The sequence below is a fragment of the Ascidia mentula genome, chromosome 6 (genome assembly GCF_947561715.1).
Source record: "Ascidia mentula chromosome 6, kaAscMent1.1, whole genome shotgun sequence".
Lineage (NCBI taxonomy): Eukaryota > Metazoa > Chordata > Ascidiacea > Phlebobranchia > Ascidiidae > Ascidia > Ascidia mentula.
Genome location: NC_138571.1, coordinates 11,426,510 through 11,441,010, shown reverse-complemented (window position 1 = coordinate 11,441,010; position 14,501 = coordinate 11,426,510). Strand labels below are relative to the sequence as shown.

At 36.9% G+C, this 14,501-nt stretch overlaps 2 protein-coding genes across 2 annotated transcripts; one reads left to right on the top strand and one right to left on the bottom strand.

Annotated features, from left to right (window-relative positions):
• Nucleotides 1-1,216: 1,216 nt before the first annotated feature.
• LOC145906713 (succinate-semialdehyde dehydrogenase, mitochondrial-like) lies at nucleotides 1,217-8,990 on the top strand. Its single transcript, XM_082994165.1, has 10 exons — nucleotides 1,217-1,653; nucleotides 1,868-1,951; nucleotides 3,363-3,533; nucleotides 3,943-4,059; nucleotides 4,280-4,423; nucleotides 4,629-4,772; nucleotides 6,687-6,845; nucleotides 7,437-7,603; nucleotides 7,940-7,998; nucleotides 8,172-8,990. Exons 1-10 carry the CDS (start codon nucleotides 1,261-1,263, stop codon nucleotides 8,372-8,374), a joined length of 1,641 nt encoding a protein of 546 aa, XP_082850291.1. The 5' UTR covers nucleotides 1,217-1,260; the 3' UTR covers nucleotides 8,375-8,990.
• Nucleotides 8,926-14,105, bottom strand: LOC145906714 (cytochrome P450 3A30-like). Its single transcript, XM_082994166.1, has 15 exons — nucleotides 13,665-14,105; nucleotides 13,478-13,589; nucleotides 13,366-13,415; nucleotides 13,088-13,184; nucleotides 12,790-12,869; nucleotides 12,536-12,670; nucleotides 12,261-12,327; nucleotides 12,095-12,182; nucleotides 11,621-11,751; nucleotides 11,137-11,209; nucleotides 10,868-11,028; nucleotides 10,513-10,601; nucleotides 10,205-10,342; nucleotides 9,753-9,909; nucleotides 8,926-9,290 (listed from the first exon to the last, which is right to left on the bottom strand). The coding sequence occupies exons 1-15, from the start codon at nucleotides 13,745-13,747 to the stop codon at nucleotides 9,210-9,212; spliced, it is 1,542 nt and encodes a 513-aa protein (XP_082850292.1). The 5' UTR covers nucleotides 13,748-14,105; the 3' UTR covers nucleotides 8,926-9,209.
• Nucleotides 14,106-14,501: the final 396 nt, after the last annotated feature.

Sequence of the window (14,501 nt, the reverse complement as noted above, 5' to 3'; positions counted from 1 at the left end):
TAAACATATTAGAATCGTTCCATCATAATAAATTTTTAGTTTCAAGTTTACGTGACTTGCTTGTATTAAAAACCTTCACAAGTGATAATTTTGCAGAATCACGCAATAATGTGCACAATAACGCATTTAAATCGAATCTGGGAAATTACCTATTTGGAGGCTACTTGTCAATCAAAACTTGAAGAAAAAAATGCCTTGTTTTAAAGAGCTTGACCGTTTTAGTTTCCATTAGATCAGTTTTAGGTGGTTGTGTTAACTTTGTTCCTTCCACGATTTCCGTAAAATCCGATTATTTGTCCTGTGTTGCTGACAGTTTGTTAGATTTACCTGCACAATTACTTCTGTGGTTCTTTGTAGTGTAGGCAAATGCAATTGCACTTGATTTGGCACATGTATGTTATTGCTATGATATTGTGACTCAAGTTGAAAGATTGACACAAGATAAAAACCAAAAACCTCATTTTTGTTTTGCTTAACAAATATTTAAATCCTATTTGTTTTGGGAATAAAAATAAACGTTTTAAACATGGCAGTGTTAATAACAGTATGGACCAGTCTTTTTATTCTCAGAATTATGAGTATGAGTAAATCCATGAATTGTGTTCCTATTTGTTTTGTTATTAAAAATTTAAAATATGTATTAGCCATGTAAGCCAACAAGGTTTAAATGCTTATTTTAATATGTAAGTTGGTTAATCAGTATAAGTGTGTTCTATCTTTTAAACTGGTGTGATCGTCTTTTACTCCCTTTGGAGCTCTAGAATTGCTATCTTTGACCAGTTAGATTTATAATTGACCTTGTGTTCGTTGCCCAAAAATTAACTGACATATAGTTTAAGTAGGGATGAACAGTGGTAAAAAGTCTTTAGCTCTCAAAGTCCACATACTGATTTTGAATCAATATGCTTTTATGAAACATAGTAACAGGAGGTAAAACCCATGGCAATGAAAAAACTAAGAAGCCTAACAGTAAGACAAGTGTAAATCAGTATTTCATTTTTGTTTTGTTTTTGTCACAAAAATGGCTAAACTCATCACAGTCAAGGTTCTATAATAACAATTGCCATAAATGACCACCAAGTCAAGGAAAATAAAAGTAATTTGATTTATGTAAGTTCTTCCCTGCAACATTGTTGTTTGGGTTTAATGTCCAGATAAGGTTTGTTTTTGCCCATAATCTGCATGAAATATTGGATTTTGTATTGATCAAAGTTCAAATAGGTAGATAGCACTTTTTGCTTAGTCACTAGCTGGTGGACTATGTCATTTGTAAAGACCTGCAGTTCATCGCTGAGTTCCGTATTTACTTGCCAAACAGCAAACAAAGGGAAGTTGTTTGTTGAACCTTTCCATTCTACTTCCCGTGTGTGCAGTGAGTTGGCAAAAGCTGGTGGTTTCAATCGACAATCGCAGGGAATTCAAATTTACCAAACCATTATCAGAAATTCAGGAACCTACAAAATGGAAAGTTTTCTTCTAAATCAAGCTTTTATCAACGGAAAGTTCAAAAGTGTTGCAAGCACTTTTCCTGTAACAAACCCATATACTCGTGAGAAAATAACAGACGTTGGGAATTGCACCGCAAGCGATGCCCAAGACGCTGTGGACGTGGCAACGGAAAAGTTTAAAACTTGGAAAAAAACTACTCCACTGGTATTTGTGCATCCACGTTAAATTATCTTTTATATGAGTAATGTTATTAGTGCTGTGTGGTTGTACTACAAATTCTACTCGGTGTATCAGCCTGATGTACAACACCAATCTTCTTGCACTATAAACTTTGCCTGTTGTATTTTTACTGAGCGTTTGTATGCAAAACCACATTCCTAATATTATTTGGTTTAAATTAACTGTTGCTTTGTTGCAGGAAAGAGCTGCAGTGTTGTGCAAATGGAGCAAGCTTATCTTGGAAAACAAGCAAGCCCTTGCTGAACTTATCACAGCTGAAAACGTGGGTGTTCTTGAAAATTATTCCATCTGTGGTTTAACTTATTTCCATATTTACCAACAAAGTCAAATTTGCTATTAGAAACGCTATTGTCAAGTGCCAATAATTATTTAAACAGGTTTTGATGCAAAGAAAAAGATTATTTTTCGGGTTTGGTCACAGACTTGAAAAATTGTATTCTTTAGTTTGACGAATAGAGCAAAATGAGGATTATTCTAATGTAATTTTGATAAAGCTATAAAACTAATAAAGCTTAAAATTTAATTCTAGTTCTTTAGTCCAATTTCCTGTTTTACCGAAAACGCTCCACCAACATAGGCGAATTAAACAGCACAAATCGAGCCAATCTTGATGGCGAATAAATCGTTGCCATTCTCATTTTTTAAAATAGAATTCTGATATGTTTTGGTATGAATGGAACTTAACTTGTTGTATGTCCGGTAATTCGAGTTCTGATGAAATTTAAGAAAAAACGGAGCCCCTCTAACTTTAATTCTAACAGAATTAATAAAAACGACGAAAAAAGAAAAGAAGCCCAAATTTTAATTTTAATCTAATCAAAAACGTGACTAAATTTTGTTCGTCGAAGTTTGTTTGCATGAGAAGTTTAACCTTTTAATTTGTGTACCATAAGTTAGCAACAAAAACAAATAACACAAACGTGATATAATTCGTTGTTTTGCAAACAATTCAGGTGCTTTTCGGGCGAAACACACTTTCCCCGTAAGCGGCAAAAGTTGCTTAGTACATGTCAAGCAAACACTTCACGGTTATGTACAGAAAGAGTGTTTGCTTTGTACTTACAATCAACATTTGAAGTCTGGCAAATGTTTGCGCTAACTGGGAACTGCCCTGAAACTTGGACTGGAGAACACACACACACGCTTTCTTTCGCTAGACAACATTTACTTAACTGGTGTTTACTCGGGGTTCGTTGAATCCGGCCTGGAGCAAAAAATAGGCACGCTGCTGTTTAATGACGAAATTATTTTTCACATTTTTTGTTTTATTAGTTAATCTGATCCGTCGGAAAACGTCTAGCACTGCGCCGTAACACTAATAACCCTTAATAATAAGCACGAAAGTCCAAAAAAAAGCTTTTCTTCAAAATAAACACTTGCTTATTTTCCTCGACACCGCTCGTGAGAGTAAGCACAAATCAGAAATAAACACGGTTTGGCAACCATGTCCATAGGGGAAAGTCTCGAATTCATATACTGATACCACTGCTCAAATTGAAAATTCAAAATGAATTTACTGAACGCCACAAACAGGAAGAATACGTCATAATCATAAAGATATTATTGTTTGATTTCTTTATGGAGGACGGAAAGCCGTTTATTAAATCAGACATATCTCGCAAGCATTTTTTTGCAATTTATGCAACTTCTTTGCAAATTCTTTATTTTTTTAGGGAAAACCAATTGCTGAGTCCATCGGCGAAATCGGCTATGCAGCTTCCTTCCTTGATTGGTTCGCAGAAGAAGCCCGAAGGACCTACGGGAAGACAATTCCGGCCCCACATCCAAGCAAAAGACTAATGTCCATCAAACAGCCTATTGGAGTGGCAGGGATGATCACCCCCGTAAGAAATTGCACTGCCTTGATGTAAAAGCGTTTTTTAACGCTGAAATTTTGGCTGAAGTTATGTTTCTCTTGAAGCCGCCTATCCTATACGCATATATGCCTCATGCATAGGTGACATTGCCAGACAAGAGGCAACCGTTCTGGCGTATTGAAAATGAACAAATATAGTCCCAATGGTGTGTCGTATTTATGTTAACGGGGCACCGCAAACCTATTTGGTTTTGCAAATTTAATTTCCATATCAAACGTGTCAGTGACCTTACAGGTATTGCACTGCTAAAAAAAATCGTTTCTGGTTGAATAATGTTGGTAACCAAGTATAAACGCTCCGTTTAGCGTTGAAAACTAACATGTGAACCGATAATAGCTTTTATGTATCTTTATAAAACATTCTTTCATCAATTAAGTGGAATTTCCCATGTGCGATGATCACCAGGAAAGCAGGTGCTGCAATAGCGGCTGGGTGTACAGTTGTGATCAAACCATCCGAGGACACTCCCATGTCGGCTTTGGCTCTTGCTAAGGTATTCCCACCTGTATTTTGGTAATTAGTTATACAATTTCATGGATGCATGGTAATAAATTAATGTCTAAACAAGTATTTGCCACACAACTGTTTTGTAACGTTTTGCCTTGGAAATTGTAAATCGTGTATGTGAAAAATGTGTTTTATCGTCTTTACCGCCTTGAGCAAGAGGATTTTCAATTGTATGTGCTGTAAAACACAATGTGGTTTTTCTACAGCTATCGGTAGATGCCGGAATGCCAGCCGGCGTACTTAACATCGTTCCCACGTCCCGCGAAAACGCCCAGGCCGTCGGCCAAGTGATTTGCGAAAGTCCGAAAATTGCGGCACTTTCATTCACTGGATCGACAGCCACTGGCAAGGCGAGTTTTGCCATATTTTCTCAAGCTTTAGAATCAAAGTTTGCTTGACTGTTGTGCAATACTGCTCTCTTCAATAGTGACATTGGGTTTTGCGTTCTAAAAAGTTGCGCTTATTGCTTTTACTGTACCTATAACAAACTTTATGCGTTTTTTGCGATTACAAACTTTCCAAAACCTTATATTCATACCAAAGTGTTTTATGCAGATCTTGTTGAAGCAATCGGCAAGCACAGTGAAAAAGGTCAGCTTGGAACTCGGGGGTTTGGCTCCGTTTATAGTTTTCGATTCAGCGAATGTCGATTTGGCAGTTCGACATGCGATGCTCTGCAAGTTCCGCTACATGGGCCAGGTAAAGAATAGTCTTTAGTATTTTGACGGGAAATATGTTGTTCATTAACAACCATGAACGTGGGCATTGCTATGACAAAGTAAATAACATGACACCTTGCTACGGATGCCACACAAAGGGACTTGCTGTAGGCTTAGTAAAAAAAGATCATTCACATTTTGTTGGTGGTTAAACACTTGACGAAGTCTATTGCGGACAAAGTAGAGCCTTTAAAATGTCGGTTATGTGCATGTAAACCACCTGCTGCCCTTTATAAAGGTCACTGCCGTGTTGAAGATACGTTTACGGTTGGGTAACCGATTGTAACCAACAAACTCAGGAGTGTTTAAACCACTCTTTGTACACTATCGTTGGTGGCCTTTGCGTGGTTCCTTTTCAGGTGTTCAAATAAATGTTGGTTGTCTTATAAACGCTGCCGTTTTTGTGACGTAACTGATGAAAATGTTGTGTCAAGATGCATCACTATGTACCAAAAGATTACTTAAGTGGATATGGACCCTCAATACACCAGAACTGCCAAGCAAACATTAACGGTTTTACTTAAATTGTCGTGAAGGCAACGAACATATGCAGCAAGGTCACTAACCTTTGGCTTTGTTCTTACGTTACATCTGTTATCTTTATGGAACCCATTTTGCCAATTTGGGAATCGCTATACATGATGGTATCAAATGTAACATTAATGGGAAACCACGGAGCCAAGTTCAAAACACTAATATTCTATCCCGGGTTTCCAGTACAACCCAGCTCTTGCAGCTCTGTTCCCACGCATTTGCCGTCGTTTTGGTGGCAGGCGACCATATAAAAACAAAGCGATTAGTTCGAAAAACTAGCTGCGGAATCATAACAATGAAAATACCAACTGGGTTCATTGCCATTTCTTTAGCCTGGAAAATAAATTAGCTTCAGGTGACGAAGTTAAATCTGCTTAGTGCAGGTGGCCATAAACCTTCCAACCTTTGTGGTGGCTGTAGTATACGCCAAGGTGTCCCAGGTGGTACATGAGCAACTTGAGTTGAAAGAGTAATAACAATTTCATGAACTTTGCGAATTTACCGTCTACGCAGTGTGAATTATTGTGACATAAGAATTTTTATTCGTGTTAAAGGTTTATAAGTGGCAACCATATTGTCGCAACAAAACTGTCAACATTTTTTCTTTAGACTACATGGCCGTACCGTTTTGTTTGGCCGGTTTTATTTCAAATGCATTTTGCACACTTGTTATTGCCGCCATAGTGCAAGTCCAATAAAGCGTGTCCATTAAAACTTGTCCAACATGCTTTATTCGTGTTACTTCGCATTAGCCGATTACACGTAAACATGTTAAGTGCGCAAAATCACGAATCTTGTACCTGTTTTCCACAGTGCGGTTTCTAAAGGTGATGTAATTGGAGGCTAGTGCTGTTTGGGCATAGCTTGCGAAATGTCAAATGTGTGTAACAGAATTCCAGCACGTATAACCTTGTACACAAGATAACTGAAAAACAGCAGGTAAATGATAACCATACCATTCCCAACAAGAAGACCACGTGTTTTTCATATGCCAATAGACAAAGGAAAAGATTTGAAATTTCGTGCACTTCACGACAGCAAACAATACCCACCCGCTTATCAAATACCTCGTTGCTGGCGTATATACTCTCACCCAACTAAGTAATGAAAGATCGTAATGCAACCGCTCAGTAAACGTGCAGTTAAAAGACTGTGCGTTCTGCGAATACCTAAACCATTGGTTCAATATAAGCCAGTAAAGACACGTGGAGCGCAAGCTTTTAAAGGAACATTTTTGTATTTCACATGTAAAACTCTTCTGTCAGCCATTTGTATGAAAAATATGCTTTATTACCAGTTTTTGCCTGTAAGCAATACCATCTTAGCTTGTACATTGCATAATGCCCCTATTATTCCGCAGACATGTGTATGTGCAAATCGGTTTTACGTACAAGATGGTGTTCACGACCAGTTTGCCGAGAAATTTGTTGCAGCCATGCAGCAGCAACTAAAGCTGGGTGACCCCATGAAGTCCGATGTGACATTTGGTCCGCTTATCAACGAAAAGGCCGTGGAAAAGGTACATGCTGTATTTGCGTTAAATTACTACTGCAAGCCCAATTGTTAAGATCATCAATATAACACTTAGTGACAAACCCCAAGCTGAAAGTGTCGTTCTGTGGATTGTATGCATTTGTTTATGTTTTATCATTTTGTGTCTGTATTAAAACAAGTGGAAAAGACAATTAACTGTTCTGTCTGCATTGTTTTTGAATGTCTGCACACAATCGACATTTGTTGTGCAATAATCACGTTTGTCTTTGGGGAAATATCAGAAGTTTAATCAATTTCCTGTCGATTATTGGATTGTTGCTAGACTGATCGATAGGGATTAGAGTCTGTAGTGTGAAATAATAATGAAGCTGAACCGTTGTACTACTGCATTGTTGGATAGCTTTAACAAAGTAACCTTAACATGCTGGTTGTGAAACATAAACAAACTATGTAATGCAAACAAACTATTTATATTATTTACAACACTTGCATTTCATTAGTATGTAGGACTTATGAACAAATCGGGACCATAGGGACTTCTAAAATTTGGTATACACTTAAAATTAGTGTTTTATCAATCGAATGCTCCGTTATTTAATACAATACTGTGAAATAGGTGGAAGATCAAGTTAAAGATGCAGTGGTGCATGGGGCGAAAATACATGTGGGAGGAAAGCGCGCTGAAGCATGTCATTCCTTTCAGCCAACATTGATAACGAACACGACCACAGAAATGAAGTGTTTCAACGATGAAACATTTGGACCATTGGCTGCTATTAAAAGGTATGTTTTGTTTGACTGGTTTTGTACATTTTGGGGATGAAGCGGCTATAGCGTTTACATTGGACATTTTGTTGCTTGTTTAATTGCTAGTTCTGTTCACAAATGTTATGTTTTTCCTATTGTTTAAATACACAAAGTATGGTTACATGACATATTATTTGCATGTAGTTAAGGTACATAGCTACTTTATAAGTACACACTACATTGGTACCACTGACATATAAAAAAAATAACAAAAAAAGTACATTTTGTGGCCCTGACAAGTCTATTGATGTCGAAGAATGTTGTTTTGTCCGCCTTTCATAAAGTTTAACATTTTTGTCCATATGACTTCAGATTCAACACAGAGGAAGAAGTCATCGCAATGGCGAACAATTCACGCGTCGGCTTGGCAGGTAACACAATGGGTTGTGCATTGCAAATATTTGCTCCTGTGTATTTACGCCACTTCATTGAATTGTTGTGAAAAGGTTAAATATGACCTACTTTATCTGGTAAATATAACCTACTTTATCTGTTAAATATGACCTACTAAGTGTTGTGAAAAGGTAATAATGATCTACTTTAGGATATTTCTTCTCTGGTGACGTGGCACAGTGTTTTCGTGTCGCCGAAGAACTGGAGGTCGGTATGGTTGGAATTAACGAGGGACTTATGAGCGCCGCAGAAGCGCCGTTTGGGGGCGTTAAAGAGTCTGGGCTTGGAAGAGAAGGTTCGAGCGACGGTTTGGAGGAGTATATGGAAACCAAGTACATTTGCTGGGGAATCTAGGGCACGTGCTGCCATTTTGTTTTGCGTAATTTTCGGTTAATTTCATTGTCGCATTTGGTGTCGTCTCGTGCGTGTCGAAAAATCGTGGTGTGATTTTGTGTAACTGCCATTGTTTGTCGGTCGCTTGAATTGCGTCTTACCGAATAATCTTCAATGCTATAACGTCGTCCCTATTTGTTCGTGTCGAACGCAGTGTAAACTATCGTGATTTTTTCCCAAATACTGTAACCATTTCGTGGGAGGGTTCCAAAAGATGTTATATGTGTTTCTTGTTTAAAAGTAACGCATACTGATTATAAAACAAACACTAACACATATTTATTCTTCGTCGTGTTAAGTATGTGTTAGTTTTCGTTTTCCGGGGGGTCAAATGCCCCCCCTTGTCTCCCTTTCGGACCGCCGATGAATTATAATCTATAATTGCAAATTTCACTCTTTTTGCAAATCCTGTACACTGATACGTTTATATATACTTCCACAGTTGAGCACCAGCGGATTCACGCAATAAAAGAAACCGCCTGAAGTTGTAATATGTAGGTTTTGACCGAATATTACGTTGACTAGTGTATTTTTTCAGCAAAACGACTTCAGGCATCAAATAAATCATCATTCTCAACACCATGGAGATAATACAATGATTATATAGATTGGAGTCAAATATGCACGCGAAATACCAGCGTCAATAATCTAAAAGCTGTGACAACAAATTACTATGAAATACCAAACAACGCATCAAACACTATTTGGCTCACGCAGAATATCGGGTAGTGCAAAATTATAAAAAAATGATTTAGTAAAAGGTCAGCAAATCTACAATTACGATGAAAAAAAAAACTTATTTTCTCGGGACAGCTTTCAAGAAGAAAGGATGTTTGGGTCTCATTGCTCCCTTGAATGTCATTTCCAACGGCGCTGTCTGTCGAACAATAACAATATGTTGTAGAGATGTTGTGTATGGCATCCCGGGGTGACATTTGTAACCTTCAGGGGTTGCCGAGGGATTTTCTTTTATTTGTTCTGGTAATTTTTCATCCCAGAAATGCTAATTGCAGCATTCAGGGGTCACTCAGTATATTCATAAATTGTATACAGGGGTTCTGTGAGCCAAGAAAGGTTGAACCACTGTGCTGTACGAACAGATCTACAACTACTTCTAGTTTTTGAAGCAATATTTTGCTCCTATACCAACAAGAAAATAGAAACATTTGCGAACATTTTTACGCATTTATTAAATATTTATGTGTGGAGAAACTTAAGAGCGTTTTTTTATAAATGCGAAATATATCTTAATTTGAAAAGAAATTCAAAAGGTGTTAATATCGAAGGCGGTTTATGGTTGAGGAAATAGGCGCCAAAAACAAATAACACATCCACTTACCGGGGTATCCGGACATACTTCGAACTTGAACTGCTTCAACAGAGTACAAAAAGCCACCTTAATTTCCATCAGTGCCAACCTCATACCGACGCAGTTACGCGGGCCTGCACCGAACGGTTGGAAAACCATCGGATCTATTTTACTCATATCCTCCATCCTGTAAAAACAAGGTGGAAAAAAATGATGTTTTTTTTACATTTAGGTCAAAACTAAAACTACATTTAAAATTTTTAGGGCAACCACTGGGCTTGTAGTATCGCGCAATTAGCAAAATTGTTCGTAAAGTTTCTGAATAGGAAGACTGTATAAATATACATTAACTTTGATACGTTTTGCACCATATTATTAACAAAACTTCAAACACATTTCTTTGGACTGTTCAGTTCTTGTCTAAACACGATTAGCTCATTACTTCTCCTGCAGCTACAGAATATTCATCAATTGTTGTGTACCTTTCTGGTCTAAAAACATTTGGTTCGTCCCAATACTCTTCATCGTGACTCATTCCGTATACTGGTACCTTCACCATGACCCCCTTTGGTATATGTAGACCATCGACATACACGTCTTTTGTGGCGTAACGCGAATTTCTGTTGAAAGTAATGATTGTTAATAGAGCGTTTTTGTAGTTTTGATAAATCGTAGAAACGAACCACACCAACTTTTAGACTAAAGCAGAAAATTCTTTAATGTGAGTTTAACTGTGAGCCTGTATTTATGAGAATACAGGCCATGTACAAACTAATAAGGTGAATTATACCTAGGAAGTGGACCATAGAGACGCAGAGACTCGTTGATGCACATGGTGAGAAATTTCATCCCGTTCACAGCTTCGTACGTAAAAGATCCCTGGAAAATTTAAATATTAATGGAACGTCCAAAGGTGCCAATTATTCAAGTGGAAAACGGTCCTTTTTGTTAAAAAAATCACTTTACCAGGCACATTGTTAGCTTGGCCATAAATATTGCGCATTAATATATTTTGGACACAGCCACCGTCCACTCATAACCTACACTGTGATCCACTAGTGAAGTAACATAGATAAAGGAAAAAAATTCTATTGTTTCAGTTGTGTGCTTGATATCTAACAAGTTTTATAAGTAAACAAACGTACATGTTCCTCAAGAGTTTGCTGTATTTCCTCATAAAGTCGGTCTTGGGCATCCATGTTCCATGCCAAATTGAATGCAAGGAACATCATGGCATTGCCGGTCGTCTCAAAGCCAGCCAGCATCATAATAAGACTGTTGCCCACAATTTCCTTTCTAGACATACCTGAAAAACAATTTAATGTTATTACTGAAATTAGAACCAATTGATAAAGCATCTATTTTGCCACAAAAAACCTTTGTTGATCTACAAGACGTTTTAGTTTATTTTTACCTTTTGCTGAATCAGGTGAAATTTTTTCTTCTGGAACTTCTGCTTGCAACAGTAACTGAAGGAGGTCAGTTCTCTGCAAATAAAACAAGTGGCATACTTAGAATACAAACATATTTATATTAAAATTGATGTTGGGTTTACAAGTGCTAAATTTCTGTGTAGAAGTCAAATGGTCTTGCAGGTACAGACTCATGGATTATTATGAAAAATATCATGTGTCCTGTGTGGACAGTAAACATGATTAGTTTTAATGAAGTATAGTACATTTATATAAATGTGTAACAGTCAATTTCTTATCAAAACAGTGCACCAGCAAGTACTATAGTTATACACCAGAGAGTAAAACGGCGCATTGAAGAAATTAAGTTTTAATCAAGTTTAGCAACAATATTAAAAGTCAGGTGATTTACACTATGGCCAAAAGGGTAATCCTCAAATGGAAAACGAAACACATTATTGTACAGCAATAACCCATTTTACTTACTGATTTGGCCTCTGCACTCTTTCTTCTGTTAATCACCATGTCAACCAAGGCCGAAAAATATTTTACGCAATCTTTGTGAAAGAGAGTAAAGTTGAGTTTTGCTGCAATTGTTTCAGTCCAGGGGAACATATCTAGAACAAATTCACTTGATTAGTAAATGCAGGAAGTATTGTGAAAGCTGCATACAGATGGCCACTGTTTGGACCTATAAGGTCTCATCAGTGCAGCTGGTGTGACTATAAGACGACTTTGCTGATCAAACGTCCAAGCAAAGACTTCCACTTTGTGGTGACTATACAATCACCGTCATCCGTTGGGCACCAAACTAGGTGCAACCTTACGGAGAAAACAAGGTGGAAACACTATGGCCAAGCAAAGCTCAACCAATAGTGCCACAATAATCGTATGATAAGCAAAGTGGAGCTTATTGGCTTCACTATGCAGAAAGTATTGTTCATCAGACAATATACTTACAAAACAAAAGAAATATTGGACTTCCAGATATTGTAAAGTCAAACATTTTCATTGCCATTTTTTTAGTTTCAACAGATTCAGTATTGTCCTGTAAAAATACAATACATCAGTGGCTTTTATTGTCTAATGGAATGTCATATGTGAACATTATCTACATTCTACATACCTTTCCATATACATTGGTGCTGAATGCTGATGCACATATAACATCCAATGAGAGGGATCCAAACACACTACAGTGCAAAGTATAATTTACTATAATTTACAATAGTTTAGTATAATTTACCATAATATATAATAGATTGGTATAATTTACTTAAAACTGAAACGCTTCGTTTCAATTTTTTCAACTCCACTATTTTAAGGAGATAACATTTTACTCAATAAATTATTGATTGGTATTTGCTTTAGTGTTACAATGGTACTCCAAGCAAAACATACTCTTTTGTATCAAATCTCCCATCTTCTTCCTTAATAGCTTTCGTCAACTTATCGCTAGTATGTCCCACGCAAGTTTCAATAATTCCCATCATTTCTTTCAGTTTTGCAGCAGAAAATGATGGGGACATGGTATTCCTGCAATAAAATTTTTATATGTTGTACAAATGTATTTAGGCAAAAAACAAGTTGTAACAACACAACTAAAAACAACACCCTGTTCTCAAACACTGCCATCTATTTAAAGCATAGCTTACCTTATTCTTCTCCACCGTTGGCCTCCGACCAAGTTGACTCCCGCATTTAACTCTGGTCCATTGATTTTGGTAAAAATTTTCTGTCAAAACAGAGGCACATTTTGTTACAACAGTGCAAGTTTTAAATACGGCTATCTGCTTTGCTGTCACTTTTCCCAAACACATTCAAAGTAACTCTAAGCAAAAACAAAGTCTGATATCTTTGCTACTTGCAATAGGCAAATCTTCTTGTCACAGTTCATTTGCATTGTTTCTCCAGCAGCATTACGATAAAATAGAAAAAAATATCTGCACACACCTGACGAATCGGAAAAGCATCAAAGTCTTTGATGAAGACATGTCTCAGGATTTTGGGATCACTTATAGTAATTTGTGGTATTATGCCATTGTAGTCACTGCAGCAATAAAACACAGCAAAATTACTTAACCAACATGTGTTAGTTCGAGTCTTTCAGCTTGGCCAACCAACAAAAATGTAACAATTAAAATAATAAAATTCCACATAATTTAACAAACTGCTGATTATCTGTATTTCCAGGTGCCTGTTTAAATTTTTTAACCTAGTGCTTAGCTCACCCATAAACATATCCATACTTCTTTTTGTTGATTAAGTCTAGTTTGAAAATCTGCAACACAAATATTTGTAAAACCAAAAATCCTGCACTACAAATGCGTCGGCAAAACTTACATTATCTGGATCTTTCATTATTGTTCCTAAATTTCCGAGACCACGAATACTTGGTGGATCGTGAGGAATACCGAGTTTGCGAAGAGTCTGCCATTTTTGGTGAATATAATACCTAAAACAAACAATACCATGACATTAGTGAATGTGCCACATGTTTCCAAACGCTTGACATATTCCCGGAATTTACCTCACAAGCAAAATAACCGTTGCAAAAAGCAGCAGAGTTTCCCATGAAAAGAGCCAAGAAAAGAGCCAGGAAAAGAAAAACATCTTTAGTTCTGTTGGGTCGCTCGTCGCTGTAAACAAATATAAATCCAAGCAATACGCAACAGGTTTTCACTAACTGGATCACAAGACAACCGGCTCTTTTATACTCGCCGGTGCGGAAATGAGAGCACGCTTACTACGCACAGCAACAGGCCGTTTTCTAAAGATAAACGTTCATGTCATTGGAGTTGCGCAACACGAAGGCAATTTTCTATTTATAATTAACCAGTAAACTGTTTCTGAGTAACATCATAACATCACTTCGGGCATTGAATTTACTTACATAACTCCATTAACCCGATTTATTTTATTGATTTCGTTGCAATGGTGTCAAATACGCAATGCGCAATAATAAACAAACTACTTCTTAGTCACGTGATTTCGACGTCATAATTGTAATAAAGGGAAGTCCCTGTTTACATACTGACTCGTTCGCTCTGTTTGCGGCGATACATAAAAATATTACAACGTCGCAAGGAAAAGTTTAAAAATGTTTTTTACAACGTTAAAGGAGTATATGAAAATATACTATAAGACAAACGGTATACACTATAATTTATTTCTGTGACAAATATATGCAAAAAACAATTACCTTGTTTGGGAAAATGTAATTTTGTTTTTCGCAAAAAATATATTTATATCAGACGAAAACATCACCAACATTTTTAAAAGAATGTAAAGCAAAACTACAGTGGGTCTATAGAAAGTTTGTTTTCAAATGTCCAAAGCAATGTGTGCATGTTTTTATCGCAATGCC

Bases quoted from the DNA above. Each gene is read 5' to 3' on its own strand.
- LOC145906714 (XM_082994166.1), bottom strand. From the start codon at position 13,747: ATGTTTTTCTTTTCCTGGCTCTTTTCTTGGCTCTTTTCATGGGAAACT. The intron at 13,590-13,664 runs GTAAATTCCGGG...TGTTTGTTTTAG, and splicing joins ACGGTTATTTTGCTTGTGAG to GTATTATATTCACCAAAAAT. The intron at 10,602-10,867 runs GTACGTTTGTTT...TAAATTTTCCAG, and splicing joins AGCAAACTCTTGAGGAACAT to GGATCTTTTACGTACGAAGC.
- LOC145906713 (XM_082994165.1), top strand. From the start codon at position 1,261: ATGTCATTTGTAAAGACCTGCAGTTCATCGCTGAGTTCCGTATTTACT. The intron at 3,534-3,942 runs GTAAGAAATTGC...TCATCAATTAAG, and splicing joins TGGCAGGGATGATCACCCCC to TGGAATTTCCCATGTGCGAT. The intron at 7,999-8,171 runs GTAACACAATGG...GATCTACTTTAG, and splicing joins TTCACGCGTCGGCTTGGCAG to GATATTTCTTCTCTGGTGAC.